General features: G+C 34.9%; 2 protein-coding genes across 3 annotated transcripts; one reads left to right on the top strand and one right to left on the bottom strand.

The window, feature by feature from the left end:
• Window positions 1–3,350: 3,350 nt before the first annotated feature.
• LOC142607976 (transmembrane 9 superfamily member 5-like) lies at window positions 3,351–7,404 on the bottom strand. The gene is made up of 7 exons (XM_075779669.1): window positions 7,045–7,404; window positions 6,899–6,939; window positions 5,791–6,379; window positions 5,567–5,698; window positions 5,007–5,163; window positions 4,436–4,920; window positions 3,351–3,622 (listed from the first exon to the last, which is right to left on the bottom strand). The coding sequence occupies exons 1-7, from the start codon at window positions 7,212–7,214 to the stop codon at window positions 3,406–3,408; spliced, it is 1,791 nt and encodes a 596-aa protein (XP_075635784.1). The 5' UTR covers window positions 7,215–7,404; the 3' UTR covers window positions 3,351–3,405.
• Window positions 7,405–9,957: 2,553 nt separating this feature from the next.
• On the top strand, window positions 9,958–14,235 carry LOC142605696 (F-box/LRR-repeat protein At1g67190). 2 transcript variants are annotated; one of them, XR_012839105.1, is made up of 3 exons: window positions 9,958–10,216; window positions 10,505–12,081; window positions 13,623–14,235. XR_012839105.1 is itself a non-coding variant. In XM_075777131.1 (2 exons), exon 2 carries the CDS (start codon window positions 10,755–10,757, stop codon window positions 12,012–12,014), a length of 1,260 nt encoding a protein of 419 aa, XP_075633246.1. In that variant the 5' UTR covers window positions 9,958–10,216; window positions 10,505–10,754; the 3' UTR covers window positions 12,015–12,372. The 2 variants fall into 2 exon arrangements, 1 of the variants encoding a protein (XP_075633246.1); XM_075777131.1 differs by lacking the exon at window positions 13,623–14,235 and having other exon boundaries at window positions 10,505–12,372.
• Window positions 14,236–20,729: the final 6,494 nt, after the last annotated feature.

Here is a 20,729-nt window from a genome sequence, read left to right as displayed (position 1 = left end):
TTAGATATTTCATAATCTTTCCTTGTCCTGTGCTCTCACAATGTTTATCCTTACCTACAAGACCTCCTAGAACGTTGCTTCTAAGTGGCAAACTGCACCTTCTGATCTTAGCTTTGCCCAGTCGAGAAAGCATTCATCCTCAGACCACCTTCTCGGATGATCTTGATCAGACTTTACCTCTTTACCTATCAACACGAATTCTTAAGAAGATGTTTTACCGTCTTCGGACTACTTAATGTCCTCGGATTGGGCCTCTGGTCCAATTGATACATAGACATGTACTCCTGGGCCTATCACCCCCACACATATGATCTATTCAAATTCAATGGTTTCTTGTACTTGTAAACTGTTCACCTAGATCATTGTTGTTTTTATTGTAACACAAATTACTTATTTACCAACTTTTTAATTTGCTTTTATGTAAACAATTTGGCATTTTATCCATATGAAAATGGAAAGAAAAAAAAATCAATGAATATATTATTTTCATGATTTATTTGTGATCATTTCCATAATTGTCTCTCTTAATTTATATGAGATTATCTTGGAAAGAATTTATGAAGTTTCAAAATGGTTTAAAATTAATTTTCTAAAAAAAATTGGCACTTTTTCTTAATAATTTTAATTTTTTGAGTTATTTCTATTAATTGTATTGACCTTTGTAATATTTCATGCTTCCATTTATTTCCTTAATAAGCTAAACTCAATCTTTTATATGTCTTATCATGTGCGTATATTTTTGAATGTTGGTTCCATAAATTTATATGTTAGTAATTTAAGAATTTGATCAGTATCCATACCCACTTGTTGTAACAATTAAAGTATATAAAATAAACAGATCCAAAATTATTACATTTTATCATATTCTATAGAATTAATTCTATATAAATAAAGTTGGATGTTACTATGTCAGAACCAGGAAGCTTTGACTGAATGAAGTGGCTTCACTCTCATTATGCCCAGTGGCTAAATTTCATTAACCACTATGATAAAAATTTCCCTATAATTTGCTGTGGTTTCAAACTAAACCCTTAATTTTAAGTTTTAATTAAGATGATAAACATTTTAATTTATGCCTTCAATGAGTCAATGTAAACCCCCCAAAAAAAAAACATAAATTATGAGTAAAACTAATATTAAAAAAAAAAAAACTCCTCGTGGAAGTATAAGGTTTTGGTGAACTATCAGTCATTTAGTTATTGTCACCAAAATTTTGACAATAAAATATATATTATATAAACTCATGTTGTATTCAAATTATAACATATCATATATTTACTAGTTACTATATAATAAACATGTGTTTTATAAGGTTTAAATCTTCTGTATCAATTAGATACTCTCTGAGCTAAGGTTGAGAGAAATTATATATAATACACATTGAATAATGTCACCTAAAAAGGATACATTTTTAACCTTTATGTAACAATGTATATTTATAAGAGGATGCTATAGCCCTATAACACACCAAGGACACCAAATAATTTCCCTCTTGGATTTTTGTACTATATATTCTCTAAATAAAATGAGATTCCCTTCACATTTCAGTCCTAATATCCGGTCCAGACTCTAGAGCGTATGAAGCCAAGTAAGGTCATGTCTCCCCTTCTCTCACTCAACGTATTTGTCAAGAAAGACGAAATGACCAAATTACAATTCTAAGGAATCATTGAACGTACTTTTTTTTATAGGAATTTTCATATATCTTGTGCTTGTATGTGTGTTTATTTTATTTTATTTTTTTTAAAAAAATCTTAATTTTCCCTTATCTTATAAATTTTGTTATTCAAAAGTTAAGATTTTGAATTTGAGGAAAAAACTGCATTATAATGATAATAATGTTTAGCATAATATTTATAATTATTGACGGGTATATAAAAAAAAACTTGAAAAATTAGTCGGTTATCCTCCTAACCTTTTTTTTTTTGAGAAGCAATAATTTATGATAACTTATTTGCATAGTGTTTATAGATATGGTTTTTCATAACATTTTTGCTAAATGTGTAACAAAAAGTTAAAAATTAGCATGAGTTTCAATTAGCTCAAACGAAAAAGTTTCTGATAATTAATACTTGATACTCAATAAAAAAATAAAAATAAAAAGTTAAAAACTAGTTTTTTTTTAAACACCTGAGACAAAAAGCTAAAAACTAAAAGTTTTTTTTTGCTAAACAAAAAAATTTTAAAAAAAAACTATAAGTTTTGGATAAACAGACCAAGTGAACTCGCTCCGTGGATGAAAAAAATGAACATAATCAAAACCAGGTCATTTGTTTTACTTGATTCTGACCCAAGACCTGAGTCCAATCCATCAAGTTTTTATACATTCAGCGAAGAACAAATGACCAATGCTTACATGCCTCTCAGCAAAGTACGTAGCCACATCCCACATGAGCCGGGGAGGATCTAAGTTTCTAGTAATTTCTATTATGGTGATGTTTACCACATTTAAGTGCTTAACCAAAATGAAACGTCCCAGACATTCCAAAACATAAACAATTCTTAAGCAACACAACTTCATTTCACACTTTCTTAGTTTCTTTTGGTGATTTTGTTTTTGCAAAGTTACACGCAAACCCATTAGGTCGATCTAACTCATCACCTTCCTCTTACAGTTGGGAGAAGGTTCCATTTGAGGTATTGTTTATTAGCCCGTTTTGATGAAATTTAAAGGTACAGAATAAAAGGTTCCCCTGAATCTTACTACCATCGGGATGAAAGGATTACCACGTGTGCTACTCCAGATTCAGAACTGAAACCTAGTTTTCACAATCATAACTGTTGCTTCACAATGTTGTTTATATGCCCATAAATGTGTTCTTAAGTGCATAAAAACATGCTGCATGATTATCAGTGAACCTTATTTCATGTAGGTATACAATGATGCCACATGTTTTGTCATAGTTTTCATCTCTCCAATTAGGAATTCATAGGTGTTACAATCTTAATTGACAGTTTGTGTGCCCCTTGTAGTTGTTAATAAAGCTCAAATCTACCCAGTATATGCCCAATGTGGGACTCATCACACACCCACACACATCACACAATCAATCAAATTGGGGCATCACAATCTCCCCCACTTAAATCCCTAACATCCTCATTAAGGCCCACTTTGTAGGGTAGTGTCTCTGAGCCCACACAGGGTTACCGGACCGACTCTGATACCATATGTAACAACCCAAGGAAAAGCGCTAGTCACATTTGCACTATACCTTAAAAGGACTAGTTACAATCGCAGCTCCTTGTAGTTGTTAATAAAACTCAAATCTACCTAGTAAATACCCAATGTGGGACTCATCACACACCCACACACATTACATAATCAATCAAATTAGAGCATCACAGTAGTATTGAGAGAAACACGGACCATTAAATTCATAATATCACTGGAATTCATGAGCAGATTCATTCGCTTTTAACAGCGTGGTATATATGGCGAACAAACATTAAGGAAGCATGAAAACTGATTGTACCGAGAATGAGGAAGAATGCATAGCACATGCAAGCATTATATCCTATAAAGAAGGATAGTTGTATGAAACTGTTCATGTTTGACCTGGCATAGAAGTAGATGCAATAGCCGAACATAAAAATGGCTGTTGAGCCCCCACACAACACCGATCTGCATCAAACAGACAATACACATAATCTATACATGGTCAAGTAAAGTGAGAATAGAGGAAAAAAAAAATTGCAACTCTTTTATTTAATAAGGGAAGGTATAAGACTAAACATATAGATAAAACCTAATCCAAGCTTCTTAAAATTGTATACAGTTTTTTAAATTTTAGTTGCAATGGGGATAAAGGGCAAGTCTAAGATTTCAAACTTGTCATCAAAGTGTTGGACTGCTGATGAGAAAGGGCCAGCATGAAGCAATGGAAAAACATCCCTTCAGATTTAAATTTAAACCCCTTAATATTACAGAAAGATACCAAAAATATAATTTATAGTAAACTGGACAGAGGCTTGAGCTTCAAATGACAGATGTGATATAGCCCGGTTCATTATCATTTTCCCACATCTATCATTCAAAAATTGGTTAATGTTCAAAATTTGGACAAAATACTGATATCTACCTAAATAAACGTGTAGAAAAGTCCATTGTTATTTATTTTTTTTTGAAAGTAAAGTCCATTGTTATTTAAGTTTGATTAACCTCTTTGTCCCTAAAAATATAAGACCCATTTTTTCTAAAAGTAACAGAATTAGACGTTTTTTTCGATGAATTTTTACCCCATTTTAAGAATCTCCATTTATTAGTTTTAGGTTCACATATCCTCATAGTTTTTGAATATTCAAGATCTTCCCATGCACAAAACATACGAGTGAAATAAGTAAAGAGCATCTCAAAATGAAAAGTAAACTTAAAATGAAAAACATTCATAGATAGAAGTGCCTCTTTGTTGTGTATTGCATGTGCAAGAGAACATACCTCCACCACCATGCATGGTCTTCCACAGAAAGCTGAATATATGTTAAACCAACACTAATCATTGCAGTTAGAATGACGAGGATGACGAAGGTGATGAATAATATGCCAGGAAGAGTACATATTTTGTAGCCCCACATGCTTGCATACAAGTGGTGTAACTCAAGGACAATTGCACTAAAGGATAAAAGACCAGCAATAAACATTTGACAAGGTGTTTTCCGGTACCAAGCTAATGGTGGAATCTCTCTTGGGTATCGTTTTGTAGCACAGGGTGCCTCAAATTCAGACCTATGACGGTATCCAAAAACCCCACCAAAGGCAAGCAATGGAATAGCAATGCATGGACATACAAGAAGAATCACTGTAATGGTGCCAAATGGAAGTGCAGCTGTGGCCCGTAAACCTGTGGCAACTATATTAAGAATGAGCCCTGTCACAAGCAATGGGCCCAGGTACAGAAGCCCAGCAAGACGAACACTCCATTCCTGGAAATTGCATTATTTGTGTCACAAGGATAACAAGTTAAAACACCAGCATTAAAATATATGAAGAATTACATAAAATCACCCACCCATCCACCCTCAGCAAACTGATTGTGGAAAGAAGAAGCAGTGTACCCTGCAATCACAGATGTAATTGTATATATCCAAAGAAGAGATGCAAGCAGTGCTCCACGATTGTATGGATAGAGGACACCAAGAAATGCTAGGCCAAATAAAATGAAAACCCTGAATGGAAATTGCAGATATAATTTGAAAGAAATGTTAAATGTTTATACCCTCAAGCCAAGATATTGAAAAATTTACTAGTCTGAGTCACATAAGTGGCCTCTGCAAATTTATGACTGTATGTTAATTGTTAAGTGCTGAAGCACCACCTTTGTGTCCCTATCACAATCTGCTAATATATATCCTAGCCTGTAACACCATCCGATATCATACTGGTTCAGAAACCAGAGGCAATATTGCAATAATTTTTAAAATTTGCTTATTTGGTTACATATATATATATATATGTAACCAATGCAAATTACACTCTTTATGTGTTGGGCCTATCTTGATTTTGGTTCTTGAAACTATAGCTTTGAAACATGAATACAAAGAGTAAAGAAAAAGTTCAAAAGTGTCTTACAGAGTCAGCAGCTGGGTACCAGTGCCCAAGACAGCACAAAACAAGGACAAGTTTGGAGGAGGTCTAAATACATCACCATGAATGTATTTCCAACCAACCTCCTTATCTTCTTCCTCATCCCCATCAGCACATCTGCAAGACATATGCAAGAGATTAGACCAACAAAGTAAAATAACCAGCTTAATTACTACCCTCAAACAGAGAAAAATAAACAGTGAAATTACTTCTTCATATCATTCTTGAGACGCCGCATAAAAAGCAAGGTAAGCAATCCCATCAAGAGTACAATAATTACAACTGAATTAATGAACGAGAACCAATGGATTTGCTGGCGGATTGGCACTAATGAAGCCCTCGAATATTTTCCCATCCTGTCCTTGAACTTAGTTGAGCTCTCATTCCAGATAACCGAATAAGTGAAAGTAACATCAATTTCAACATCTTCTGTTATATCCATGACATAATTGGGATCGCTAAAAGCACGTATTTCTATGACTTGGTCCCCGTTGTAAAGAACATCAAACTGAACATGTTTGAAGAGATAGTACTTGGGACCCTTCTCACCAAGTATTCCACTCTCCTGTTCAACTTTCCCAACGAACCCCCACAATGGAAGATCATCATAATACATCTGGAAGTAAAAATCATCAATGACAGCACCCCTGAACCTTGCAACTTCAGCAACTTTAAACTTCTTTTGGCACAGGGTCTCCCTGGTTTTGTCCTGCCGAAATTTTAACTCGTATAAAGCATTGGTTAAGCGATCACCATTCAGAACTTCCCCAAAGGATTCCTTCTTCAGAACTAACGGATCTGCAAATTGCAAATTAAAACCAACAGTCCTACATGCACATGTGAATTTAAATCAAACTGATTCATAGCAAAATATGATTGGGTATTGGACATAGCAAAGAAAGAAAAATCATAAATACTCGCCATCAAGCTATAGCTCAACTGGCGAGGTCATGGATTTAAGACACACTAGGTTCATGTGTAATCACAAATACTAACACCAGTTGAATATTTTTCTGATAAGTAGTACACTGTAATGTTGTTATAAACTGATGTGGCTATATGCAGTGCTGTCAAAAATGTAACGCGCACATTGTAGTATTTGCACACAAAAAAAAAAAATCATGGGGTTATGGCCATATAATACACTTTAGATTACAACTTAGTGAACACTAAAAAAAAATCAGTATTTGACATTGCAGCTCAACCGTTTAGTACCTTATTGGTTTTATTAAATTCAACATTCAGTTCAAAAAAATAGTACAGTTGAAAGTTGAATGTGTAGAAAAGACATATGTAAAATTTAAGAAATGGGCAAACCTGGTCGGCAAAATGGCAAGTCATAGTAGTAGTATGTCTCACTGCGAGCGATGACAGAAATCACAAAATTAACAACATAATATATATTAATTAAGAGATGATGATGATGATGATGATGAAGAAGAAGAAGTGGAGGATTAGATTACCTGGGATTGTTGAGGGGTCCGACTTTGTTGACGAATAAGGGGACGGGATCTCCTACATTGTAGCGATGGTTGTTTGGATTTGCTGTGGCTGAATGGACTATCAAGCTTAGGGCTGACAAGACCACTGTGAGGGCAATGATTTCCGAGGTTTTACACATAATAATAATCATAGGCGAAGACAGAAGCTAGAGAGAGAGAGAGAGAGAGAGAGATTTGAAATTCCGATCTTCAATCTGGGAAAGTTGGAGGTCAGGTGAGGCAAGACTAGTAGATAACTTTGTTTTTGACTTTCTATCCTTACTTTTTTTTGTCACTCTCCCTCTGTTGTTCAATGTCTTAAACGACCCCGTTTCTTGAGATTTCCAGATTTGTTTAATTCAGACTACTTTATTACAGAAAATTATTAGGTGTTACAGGAGTATTGGTGCTGTCTTCTTTTGCATCTATGTGGACCCATCATGAGTTTAATTAATGTGATCCATCGTGAATGTCATGGGACTTGAGCAAGGGAGAACCAAGTATTTGTATTTTGAAATATATGATGTGGGGCCCACTTGTTACTGAGTCTCACAAAAGGGGGTAGGCCCATGGTGGGACCCACATGTGGGGTCCATCCCTTTTGTGAGAACCCAGAGTAGTGCTCCGAGATTAAGTATTTTCCTATGAGACCTAATTTATATGAGAATTTTGGTTCATATAGTATGCCAATCTAGTTAATGAGACATTTTCTTGTTAATAACCCTTTTTTTTTATGCCTGTTGTGGGAGAAATTTACTTTGTAAATCAAGTTTAGCACTTGAAATTTGAAATTTAAATTATGGCGCACTAATTCCTATTATAGATAATATCCTACAAACTTTAGCAAATTATTCCAAAATTTTTGCCAATTAGTTAGTGATGAGTACGAAATAAACCTCAAGTCAAGAGTAAGCCATCAAAGAAAGATAAGTAACAGTTTAAACACATTCAATATATTCAATGACGACCATTACTCAAAGGCCTTAAACTCTCATCAAAACAATGACCATTGCACTAAGAGTAATAATCACTTCCAATTATGTAAAAGAAGACATTTATGAGTACAACTACTATCCAAGTCGCATATAAATGAGACAATTTGCATCACTTGCTAAGATACGAGAAAAAAGCTACAAAAATACTATCTACATACAAAGTACATGGTTTGATACTAACTTAAGTATTTGAGGCTCTCATTGGGGCACACCTTGGTAGTCTTTTCGCTAAGCTTTCTTTTTCTTATAAATTCTAACAGACGGTTAAGAGCTATGGATTGGAAATGTGACCCAACTGACGATCTTTGACATCATCAGTTGGGTTTTAAATGTCTTTCCATATGGGAGTTCATTGACTTTCTTTTGTCTTCTCTTTGGAGCTAGTTTAGCTAGGTTGAGCTCTTTATGTTTTTTTGCTAAGCTATATTGAACACATGAAAGCTATTTGCATGCTAAAGTTGACTAACTGAATTGTGATAATACAGACTTTGTTTTTGGCAAGTCACATGCCTCAGGAATAACATGAGAATAATTTGTTTTTGTATAGAGGCTGTAGCAATCACATGCGTAGAGATAAAGCAACTAATAGTAATTACTGAGTTAGATGAGATGTTTCATTCATGGGTGAAATTCGATCGGAAATATAAACGTCGGCTTCAGGAAATAAAGGGTTCAATATGCATCAAGTTAAAACGATGGGTCTCACACTTACATTTCACATGTATTCAATGTATCTAGCCACCAGCTTTAATGAAAATATCTGTGAGTATTGGGCAACTTTCAGAGAGATGCTACGACATACACATTCATAATGGAGCATGTACTATTCAGTGAAGCCCATGCTAATAGTAAGAGGACCAATAACACAATTAACAACGGCAAAAATATGTCTTCTAATGCAACATGAAAAACGATGACCAGAAAAATGGTAAAATGCACCTCACATGGCTTGACCTATTATTTTATGACATCATGATTTGATGCATGGCTATGGCAAAATAGATCTACCAACATCTTAAGGAAAGTAGTTCCCAAGGTCTAATGCTCTCTATGAGGTATGGAATTTAAATCTCATAGGCCATGGCTAGTATTGTTGGGCCATCATCAAAGAATTCATTTTCTAGAATTAAACGGTGTGTATAAGACAGTGAAATTACATATATACGGGTAAAATACTCATGTGTTTGATGAGTTATAACTTATAAACACTCATGCTAGCAAGAAAATATATCCTAAGGAGGAAAATGCATCAAGTTCAACTCTATGCACGATGTCAAATCTAATATAGAAAAGGAATCAAATTAAACATTTTTTTTTTGGGTAAGAATATGTTGATCGATCTACAAATAATTATCAAAGAGAATATAAAACACTTAGAGATTCATAGTGAGTGAGCCGGCAAGGGACCATGCATGATTAAGTTAGTAGTGTTTTTTTTTAAAGATTCGACAAGAATAAAAAGATTGTTCATATCTTTTCATATCTATAACGGAATAATATCTTATTAGAAGGTCTCAAGATACAACTCCCTCAAAGCATGGCTAGTAATAAGATGCTTTGTGTTTTACAACATGAGAAATGATATGTTCACAACATTTTTACAATATTTTTGCAACAAATTCTAAGTGGCAGGATGTTACTGGTTGTTATTGTTGGGGCAAAAAAGTAATCTTAGTGTTAGGTTCAAATTTGAACTAATAACAACTAACCACTTATGATTTATTGTAAAAATATTGTGAACGTAGCACCTCTCTTTACAACATAAGATAATACATAAAAAAAAATAAAAAGCAGCAAAGCATATGGCATATTTAAAGGCAAGTGCTTTGCTTCACATGATTCACAGGACATTGCAAAGTCATTTTAAGTAATTTTACCAGACAGCTTATATTTATTCTATTCTCCTGGATTTCGGGTGGGTCATGACATACAGTACCCGTTGAACTCTCCAACCCTCCAAAAAAGGACCAAAACCACTTTATTTTCATTCTCTCTCTCTCTCTCTCTCTCTCTCTCTCTATAGGGTGGCGGATCTCTCTCCCATTGTCACGCCTGCGATCAAGCTCTCCTTGACTCACCTTTCCCTTATCAAAATCCCACCTTTCTTCCCATTTCTTACTCTTATCATTGCAGCTCTTTCATTGCTATCTTATCCTCAGGTATGCAGTAATCACTGAGATTCATTTTTATTTCCACAACTTTTTTTTTTCTTTTAAATTGGTTTGAAATGCGTATGATCTATATCATTTTGGATGTAAGAAGTGCTTTTCTTGAATTACTATGAATGCCCAGATGCTGAATTTTGACTTTTTTTCGTGGTTAGATTGTTAGATTTTGGGTTTTTCCATTTATTCTGAATTATGCTGAAGCTTACAACTTTTGAATTTTTTAGGCAAAACCCATTTGCTTATGATCTTTTTTCTTTTGTTCCTTGATTTTGGTTTCAGGATCCCATTAAATTTGGTGTGCTTATAGGTTGTTTTCTCTGTTGGGTAGCTTTCCTGTTTGTGGATCATTGCATTGGTGAAGAAGATATTTGCTGTGGTCTCAAAGGTCTATGACTTTATGGCGTTTTGTGAAAGATTTGGCGGTTTTCTTCTTGGAAATTAAGCAATTTCCATTTGTTTGATCTTTTTTGTGGGAAACCCAGGTCGTGGATTTTGGTTGTTGATTCATATGTTTGCTTATCTTTGAGTTATGGAGGATCTTCCTGTTGAAGTTGTTGGGAACATACTATCCAGGCTAGGAGCGGCCCGAGATGTAGTGATAGCCTCTGCAATTTGTCGTAAATGGCGAGAAGCTTACCGGAAACACCTTCACACACTGTCATTCAATTCCACTGATTGGACTGTTTACCGTGATTTGACCCCTAGTCGGCTAGAAATCTTGATAACTCGAACAATATTTCAAACCACGGGATTACAAGGTCTGTCAATTCTGATGGATGATGTTGATGTGTTCTCGGCATCTGCTGTCATTGCATGGCTTATGTATACCAGGGAAACATTGCGCCGATTGATTTATAATGTTCGGACTACTCCAAATGTAAATATTCTTGAAATATGTGGCAGGCAGAAGCTGGAATCTTTGTTGCTGGCCCATAATTCTATTACCGGGGTTGAACCCAATTTTCAAAGATTTCCTTGTTTGAAATCCCTATCTTTAAGTTGTGTCAGTATTTCAGCATTGGATCTGAGTCTTCTCCTCACTGCCTGCCCAAAGATTGAAACCTTGGAACTTGTGGATCCAGAGATTGCAATGTCTGATGCACAAGTGACAGTTGAGCTGACAAGTCCCACATTGAAGAGTATATATGTCGAAGGAATCAGTCTGGACAAGTTTATATTGGAGGCTGATAGTATTGAGTGCTTGCACTTGAAAGATTGTGCCCTCGAGATTTTTGAACTCATTGGAAAGGGGACCTTGAAGCACTTCAAGATTGATGATGTTAGTGTGTTACATCTTGATATTGGTGAGATTGTAGAAAATCTTGAGATTGTAGATATCAGCAACTTCACAATTATATGGCCAAAATTTTACCAAATGATCTCAAGATCATCAAAATTACAGAGGCTTCGCCTTTGGGATATGGTGTTTGATGAAGAGGATGAGATTGTGGATTTGGAAACAATTGCTGTTTGTTTCCCACAGCTGAGTCACCTTTCATTGAGTTATGACTTAAGAGATGGAGTGCTTCACTACGGTTTGCAAGGGTCTTCTCACTTGGTGAATGTGACTGTGTTGGAGATTGGTTGGATTGTAATCAACGATCTTTTCTCACATTGGGTTGAGGGGCTGCTAGAACGATGCCCAAATCTTAAGAAGTTGGTCATTCATGGGATTATTTCAGAGGCAAAATCACATGATGAATGCCAAATTTTGGCCAGATTTACATCTTCCATTGTTCAGCTCATGAGAAAGTATTTGCACGTTGAGGTGCAGTTTGAGTATCAGTAGAAATCTGCAAAATGCAATAATTGAAACATTTTTGGTTCTGATTTGATGTGTATAGGCACATACACAGGTATATTTTACAGCATAGAGCCTGAACATCTTTTCATGCCTTACAAATGATATCTCAAATTTCTTCAACAAAGTAACTTATTTTCCAATCACTTTGTTTTGATTTTGCTTAATTACAAAGAACAATTCCCCTCTCCTCAACCTCCAACATGGGTTTCTTTGATGATTTGTGTCCTGTTTGATCCTTTGTCATTTGTGAAGATGCTCCATGTGTGTGTCCAAATGACGCTGATTAAGTTTCATAGGCATCTCTAAAGTTTGATCTTGAGGTTTTGTAATATTTTTATAATTGAGAATGTGGATTTAATGTTTTCATTAAGTTATTCACATAGCTACAATAGAAAGCCAAGTTATTTTTGTGTATTTAAGCGCTAACACAATAACTACTTATTACTAGGGGGAAAAAATGCATATGAGGTATAGCTTTAAGTTTATGATGATTACTTTTAAGAAAAATAGCATAAAAAGTATCAAATTGTTGAGTAAAATGGATGGAAGATGCATGTGAATGTGTTTGTTTATTAGTAGAAAAACAAGTCATTGGCTTCTATTGGTTAGTAAATGAGATGGAATGGCCCATATCTGAATACCGTATCAGAGTAGGCCTATGGCACTAATGTTTTGCTGGGATCCTTAGGATCTGTCTAATAGTACATTTGCAACTTATCCAAGAAATTAAAAAAAAAAAAAAAAAAAAGTTTGGGTAAAAATTTATGTTCAGTATGGATTTCTCCTCGAGGGATTTGGAGGTAATAGGCTGTTCAAAGTAGAGTATTAGGCTAGGAGATGGGAGTCCCTATAATTGAGAGGCTTTGAATTTTCTTGTCATTGGTTGAAGGTGAATTGAGGGCATTATTCTCTATGCATAGATTTGCTGCAGCATTGTGTGCTGTCATTTGTGGGCTCACATCTCACATTTAACCCTCTAAATCAGCGAATAAGCTTTAGCTCAATGATACTTCCTCCTCCCTTACAAATGGGGTGGAGAGTGCATTCCTACGTTCAAGACCCATTGGATGCATGCATGTGTAAGTGACTGATCAAATAAGAATTTATTTCTTCATCTAAATCCAATGGTCAAGATGACCAATTATGTCGTAAAACCTTGATCTTGTGGCATGGCTGAGATCTTGATTGCTGGTCTGCCAGTCAACCTAGAAACAATTGTTGTGTGTTGCAAAGAAAAAAGGAGGAACAAGAGATAGAATTTAAAAATGCTTCTTTGAATAATGCAACAACTTGAAATTTTAATATGAGGCCCTCTTAGAATAATGAAGAAATGGATCATCTGTCTATTTTGCTTGCTATTTTCATTTGGTGGAAATCTGCCAATTATTGATTGAGGGACTAGAAATTGTAGATGGATTGATTGTTAGTGCCTCTGTTCTCTGCTATTGCATTTAGAGAAATATTATGTGGATGGTGGCTGTTAAACCCTATTAAGACAAACTGGAAACTATACCAACCTCTGAATGATTGGAGAAGCTTATGGTTAGAAGTGCATGCATATTATGAATTTAATATAGATTGAATTATTTGCAGAGCTTTTTGTCATAGGATGCAATAAATATGTTTCAATGTCATTCTTACCATAAGAAATGGAGGAACTTAGTGGTACTAAGCCCAGATATACATCTTCATTATTAAGGTGGAACATGAAGGAGATCTGCTGACCTCTGTCCTGATACAGATGAGTAAGGCTTTTACTTAAATATACTTTGTTCTACCCTTAAGGATTTCCTTTTGTCTATCAGAATAGCTTAGCGGCTGCTTGTGTCCTTTTGTTTCTTATTATTCTTTGTTTACTACCGGAAACTCTTTGTATTTTTCTTGCTATTCCTTTATTAATAATATTTTCCTCTTATCAAAAAAAAAAAAAAAACAGATGAGTAAGGCTGGTTATGGTTGTTCAGTGCAAAATTGCAAATACTATTTCCTGTTTCTCTATCGTCTTAAATAAACAGTTCTGCCAAAAACCTGAGCTGTATTTCTTGAATTTGTGACATTAGCCCACTCTAAGCAGCGATTTCTATTTTCATTTTTTTCCTCATTTTTTATGTTTTGTTTTAATAGATTACTGTAAGCAACTAAGCATTAGTGCTATAATACAAGTTGGTCTTCTTTTTGCAAGCAATGTGAGCTCCTTTATAATATGAATTTGCTTTGAAGACACGGATTAGTAGGAGAGTGTCTTATTTTGTAGGCATTTTAAGTGGAGTTGGACATATATTTTTATTGGGTTGTCTTCAAAAATTTTCTTTGTTAAAAGTAAGGTTTATAAAAGTCCAGTCCAAAGTTCTCTTATTAATAGTATAGATTCTCTACATGTATCTATAGTTATTTGAGTGTGTAGTTAATTGTCAAAGCCATTCCAGTGTTGGCATTGAGAGCCTAGCCAGTATGTTTAAATGTAACTTTGAATCTTGCTACATCGTAATCTAGCTTGCAAGCCATGTATCAGCTAAATCAAGCAGGATTGTTTCTTTCATTGATTGTCCTGTGAGTGGCTTGCTTTACTTATTTCCCAAAACAGTGGGATGAAAGGGAATCCATTTTACTTGCCTGTTGAGTAATTGTTGTGTAACCTTCAATATTTCCTGGCGTTACAATGGTGTCCATAAAAAGCAAATGTTACCATGTTATTTCTTCTGTTAATCCATGTTGTAGCTGTTGGAGGCAAGGGTAATCAAATATGATTCTCAGTTATTTTCATTCATCATGGGGAGGTTGGACCTAGGGTAGAGTGCTTGCATTCTAGCTCTTAAGGTTCTGACCATACATGTTACTCTTCCTTGGCTATTGGAAGCTTTTAATTAGTTATTTGTTGAACAAAGGTGAAGACATGAGCGGATGTGGGATAGACTCATAGACATTAACTGAAATGAGACAGTTATAGCTGGGTTTTTATAGGGTTGATTGGTAGCCAAGGTGAAGGGAAAGGTGGTGACTTTCGATGAGGAAGGAAAGGTCCTGTTGCTTGAATTCACTTAGAAAAGATTGAATCTTGATGTCCCTTTAATTGTTGGAGTTGCAGGGAACTAGAAGCTACTTGCAGGAAATCTATGCAATACTGGTTTATTTATGGTAAACAAAAGAGCTGTAGTGTGGGGTTCAAAGTAAACCAAAAAAGGGGATTAAGAGGCCTATGGGCTGATGATTTTTGACTATGTAATTTTGGTAAGCAAGCATAGGATATGTGGGTGTGTTTGTGTGGAAGAGAGAGAGAGAGAGTTTATGGTTGTACCTACTTTGTATATGGGCTTGTGTTAATCTGGAATAGTACCAGAACCAAAATGGATGAACTTTGAAAATGAACAATTTGCAAACTGTAAGGTTGAGTCCTCTAGAGTTCAATTAAAGAATTAGTTATATACATATAAACACGTTCATAGTTAGGCCTGGAAAATTGAATTGTTGCCAGCCTGGTGACTAAGTAGCTATTTTATTGCTGGAGAGTAAGCCTTGATTTATAAGTTTTATACGAGTTTTTTTTTATTGTATATTGTCGAACTGTATGATTATAGTTTTGTTTGTTTGTTTGTTTGTTTGTTTTTGATTCATAGGGAGGGAAATAGGAGATTCGAACTAATGATCTCCATTTCACGAGGCATGGTCCCCAACCGATTTGAATTATAGTCTTAATATATTGTACTGGTTTATTGTTCGTTTGGCATAAGTTTATTTGACTGAAAGTGAGCTTAAAAAAATGAAGTTTTAAAAAACTATGCATAAACAAAATAAACAAAAAGCTAAACAAAAAAGTTGGTGGGAAACGAAAACTTGAGATTCGAAACATTGTACTTTGGAGGTTTTAATTTACATATGTGATTTGATCCCACTGGCATTGAAAGGACTTTGTGCTCGGCTTTGGTATGGAGTTCCATCACTGCCTCCTTAATTGTTCATCATATCTTATTGGATTATCCCATAAACTTGTTTTATGTGAGCCTATAACTAATTAATTTTCTGTTCATGTTACTGCACACTTTTCTTCAATTTGATGAACTCAAAACATTCCTCATTTTAATCAATGCAAACAGCTTCAATACCTTTTTTAAATTTATTTTTGGGTGACGACCAAATTGAATGTTATAGAATTAGAAAACAATATCCTTATTTACGTTGCACGACAGTAGCTTATGCTTTTGCATTCCTTGTATTAAGAATGTGTTTGGATTCAAGGCTGCGTTTTGCGTTTTGCGTTTCAAGCTTTTTTTTTTTTTTTTTTTTTTTTTTTCAAGCCGCAGATGTTGACCAGTCCTCCGTGAACAGTGCATTCGTGCACTGTTCATGGACCCACAAATTTCACTTTTCAGCCATTTTTTCATTAAAAATGGGTCCCGCGGTACTATTTACACATTTTAAAATTATTTTGCTACAGTGTTTTCAGTTTTCAGTTTTCAGTTTTCAGCAATAAGTTCTATCCAAACGGACCCTAACACCTATTGGTGATGTTTCAAACAAGTACGGTTGTTCAGTTGTGTTGGTTTTTGCATTTGATATCTGTGAACTACAACAACATGGGCTTTCTCTAATCACCAATTACAAATGAAAATCCAGCATTCGACCTCATTCAGAAGTCAGAATTTATAACAAACTACAATTTATTTTTATTGTGCTTTTGCAATTTAGTCCCTAAACATGTTAGGCCTGTTAATTATTATGTTTAATTGTTTTAGTGACCAGGTTGGGTTTAGGGGTCAAATTAGTCAGTTTTGAAATATCTTGGACCTTATTAGCAATATCCTAAACCTCCGAATATGTTAATGAAATTTACCCTTTTATTTATTAGAACTCACTTGGAAAAAAAAGAAAAAATTATAATTGATCCCATTACAGTTTTTTCTAGTCACAATTTAGTAATTTAGCTCACAAACTTTCAACTGGTACATTTTAACCCCCTAAAGTGGGGGTGTGTAGGCTATGCAGCTAACCCACCAACTCACCAAAACTAACATGACCAAACTTAACCCATTGGGTTGGGTCGTTTTTTAGGAGTTGGTGGGTTGGGTTGGGTTATGCAAGTTTTTTTAATAGTAGGCCGAGTTGGGTTCGGGTCATAACAATCACAAACTTGCCTAACCCAACTCAACTCCCCTATATATTTAAAAATATATTTATAATTTAAAAAAATTTACTTAATTTTTCCCCCTATTTGACTCCTCTTTTATAAAATTTAATTACCTCATAAACCCTAACAATTTTATTTCTCTTTGCCGCCTCCCGCTCCCACTCTCACTCTCCCACTCCACTTATATTTGTTTATAACTAAGTTAAGATACGAATTCATGTATATTTTGTTTATCAACTTAATTTGATATATTTTGTTTAAAATAAGTTGAAATACTAGTTCATGTATATTTTGTTTATCAACTCAAGTGGCAAGTGATATATATATTACTGCTCAATTTAATAATAATAGTAATAAAAAAAAATGTACAACCCATGGGTTCAATCCAATCCAACTTGATTCATGTGGATTGGTTGGGTTGGGTTGAACCCCTGTAAGAGCATTCTTATCAATCATTCTAAAAAATTTAGCATTTACCATCTCAAAACCCAATTTTATAACATATAACACACCACTTTACAACCTCCCTTCCATCAAAACTTCTAATTTTCTTAACACTTCATTTAAATATTATTTCTTTATCATTTTTTATTCATCCTCTCTCTTTCTCTGTCTCTCTCTCCTCTGTGTCTCTCTTCCACAACCCAGCGCCGCCAGCCACCATATCCACCCACCCATATCACAACCACCACATCCACCCACCATCGCCGCAACCAAAACCAAAAAAAAAAAAAAAAAAAAAAAACCTCCACATCCAAAGCCACAAAATCAAAGAATCATCCAAATCAAAGAATCACAACATCACAACAAAGACCCAAAACCACCCCGATCAACCCACAAACCCAGCCACCGCAATCAAGAACCCACCAAAATTAATCAAAACTACTGAAATTAAAACTCACCGATATCAAATTGCAAAACCCACTCACTGAATCACTGCAAAGACCCACCATGAACCACCGTAGAGACCCACGATCCACAAAAAACCACCGCAGCCGAACCACACCCAGCATCACATCCCGGCCACACCCAAGACCCACGAACTCAGGATGCAGAGACAAAGGGAAACAGAGAGGCAGAGAGAAAATGAAAGAAAGAGTGGATGGAGAGCATGAGAGAGACAGTGAAAAGGAAAGGAGTGGACGGAGATCACGAGATCGGCGGCGGCATGTGGGTATGGAGATAGCGCAGAGATCAGAGGGTAATCGGATCGAATAGTGGGGATGGAGATAACGACGATGATGATGACGAGGAGCAAGCATGTGGGTTTGGAAAATAACGGCGTCGGCATGTTTTGGCGAGCTATGGAGGGCTTGCTTGAGAGAGAGACACCAAAAGAAGAGAGGGACGGAGAGCTCGTGGGAGAGCTCGTGAGAGAGTGATAGAGGAGAAGTGAGAGGAGAGAGACGAGGCTTGGAAGGAGACAAACACGGATGAGAGAGAGAGAAAGAAATTAATAAAAAAATTATAGCATAGTGCTACAGTGCGGTCTCAAAAATGAGAGCGCACTATAGCAGTATTGCAAAAGTTTTGGCATATACCATTTTTGATGGAGCACGTTTTTGGGTCATAAATGCTAAAAAAAAAAGCATCTTTTAGCATATAGTATGCTTAATAAGAATGCTCTAATGGATTGGGTTGGGTTGAATTTTTTTATCCCACAAGGGTGGGTTGGATTGAAAGTTCCTCTCAACTCAACCCATGCATACCTCTATCCTAAATTTCGACTAAAATGAAACTATTAGGATGTGTAAAGTTAATAGATTATGCATTTCTCAGACAAACAAATTACCTCCTTCTGGTTTGCCCCAATTATTAGTCCCTCAAGTTTTTGTCAATTGCTATATTTCGGTCCCTAAAAGTTTGGATCAAAATGAAATCGTTCAAAATACTTTGAACAAAACATAGCAGTTTTTATTTTGGGAAATAATTGTTAAACATGTATTTACACAAGTGAAAAAACAATTGAAATCGTGATTTGAAGTTACAATTATATAATAACACTATTCTTTTATTTTACTCCAAACTTTAGGGGGGATCAAGAGGTAACAATTGAAATTTTGTGAACTAAATTGTGATAGGGCTAAATCGGAATGGATGGGGGTAAACTGTAATGTCTTCTAAAATAGAACACTTTGTACGAACGATTAAAATGGTCATGCAGGTTGGCTCTGGAAAACATTCTACCAGTCTGGTTATCAATATGTTATTTGAACTCTAATCATAAATCTAATTTAATTCATAGACCATTCGAGCTTTGGGAATCATTTGGTGTCATATACATTGAATTTAGCAGGTAGAGAAAGATTTTGGCTATAATCTAAGGTATTATTCCCTCTATAATTATATAAAGATAACATGGGAATCCCACATATTATCAACCTATACTATACCGAGTGTCTGATTTGGTTGTGTCTAGGGTGTCCTGAATTAGGCACTTGACTATTTAATTAAACCTAATCCAACATGTGAATATTTCAGGAGTGACTAAATTGCATGGAATAGACTCTGGTTTTCATTACTCGTTGAAAATTTTGCGATTGATTTGGATGTAGAGTTAAAAGTTGGGGAAGTTGTCACGTTTTTCAAACAAAAACCTATACTGGATATCATTTCAGTATTGACTAATCCTCATTTCTCACTCTCATCTGGGGTCCATTGCTAATCATTGGCTGGCATGATCTTTTCTTATTGGTGATAGGTCAACTACACCATGATCCATCTTAAACCAGCTTCTCTTTCATTCCAGATAAATTTTGCAATTGCCCATATTTACCTTTTAAGAGCAAACATTCCGATACGCTTAAAAACTGAGACAAGCAAAAGTGGTGTTAGAAACAAATTTAGAATAAAAATGCAAGTTGGTTTGGATTTAAAGCAAATTTATTATTGGCAAAAACAATTAATATTATATGCTTTAGATCCTTGCTTAGATAACAAGCAATGACTTAACCCAGTTACTCAAAATCCAAGAAGGCATAATTAATACTAGGATTTGATCAAGACCAATCACCTTTCTAGAAAGCAGGAAAGGAACACATAAAGAAGTGCAGTTTTTGATGAAATGCAAGATCCATGGATACTGTAATCTAAGAGTCTCTCAAAATGTACCATAAGAAGAACATGTTGTAAGGTTTATTGGGAACAAAAGTTGCAGACTTAAAAAAATATTTTTACCTAATCCATGAACGTTTCTATATATATATATATTTTTTTTAAAAACCCGTTTTTTTAGGCCAATCATTGGCAGCATAAAGGAATAATTGGTAGAAGGCATATTTCCATTATTTGCAAAGGTAGTAGATGAGCACAACATAAAATATTTGCAGCCACCTCTTAATGAGAAAGATCGTAAGTCCATTCACTTAAAGTCTCTCTCTCTCTCTCTTTATCTATATATTACTCAATAATGCAGGTCATGAATAACTAAAATACTTAATTAGTCTCGAAATGAAATAAATAATCTTTCCATCTCTTTCTGTACCTTTTGTTTTTAATACAAATTGATAAGACTTTTTTACAAATAAGTATGCAATTTAACATATTAGTCATCGGGTTTCTGATCAAGAAAACAAGTA

The sequence above is a fragment of the Castanea sativa genome, chromosome 8, assembly GCF_040712315.1.
Source record: "Castanea sativa cultivar Marrone di Chiusa Pesio chromosome 8, ASM4071231v1".
Taxonomy (NCBI): Eukaryota; Viridiplantae; Streptophyta; class Magnoliopsida; order Fagales; family Fagaceae; genus Castanea; species Castanea sativa.
This window is presented reverse-complemented; position numbering and strand designations above follow the sequence as displayed.

Bases quoted from the DNA above. Each gene is read 5' to 3' on its own strand.
- LOC142607976 (XM_075779669.1), bottom strand. From the start codon at position 7,214: ATGATTATTATTATGTGTAAAACCTCGGAAATCATTGCCCTCACAGTG. The intron at 4,921-5,006 runs GTGGGTGATTTT...TGCAATTTCCAG, and splicing joins AGTTTGCTGAGGGTGGATGG to GAATGGAGTGTTCGTCTTGC. The intron at 3,623-4,435 runs GTATGTTCTCTT...TGTTTGATGCAG, and splicing joins GACCATGCATGGTGGTGGAG to ATCGGTGTTGTGTGGGGGCT.
- LOC142605696 (XM_075777131.1), top strand. From the start codon at position 10,755: ATGGAGGATCTTCCTGTTGAAGTTGTTGGGAACATACTATCCAGGCTA.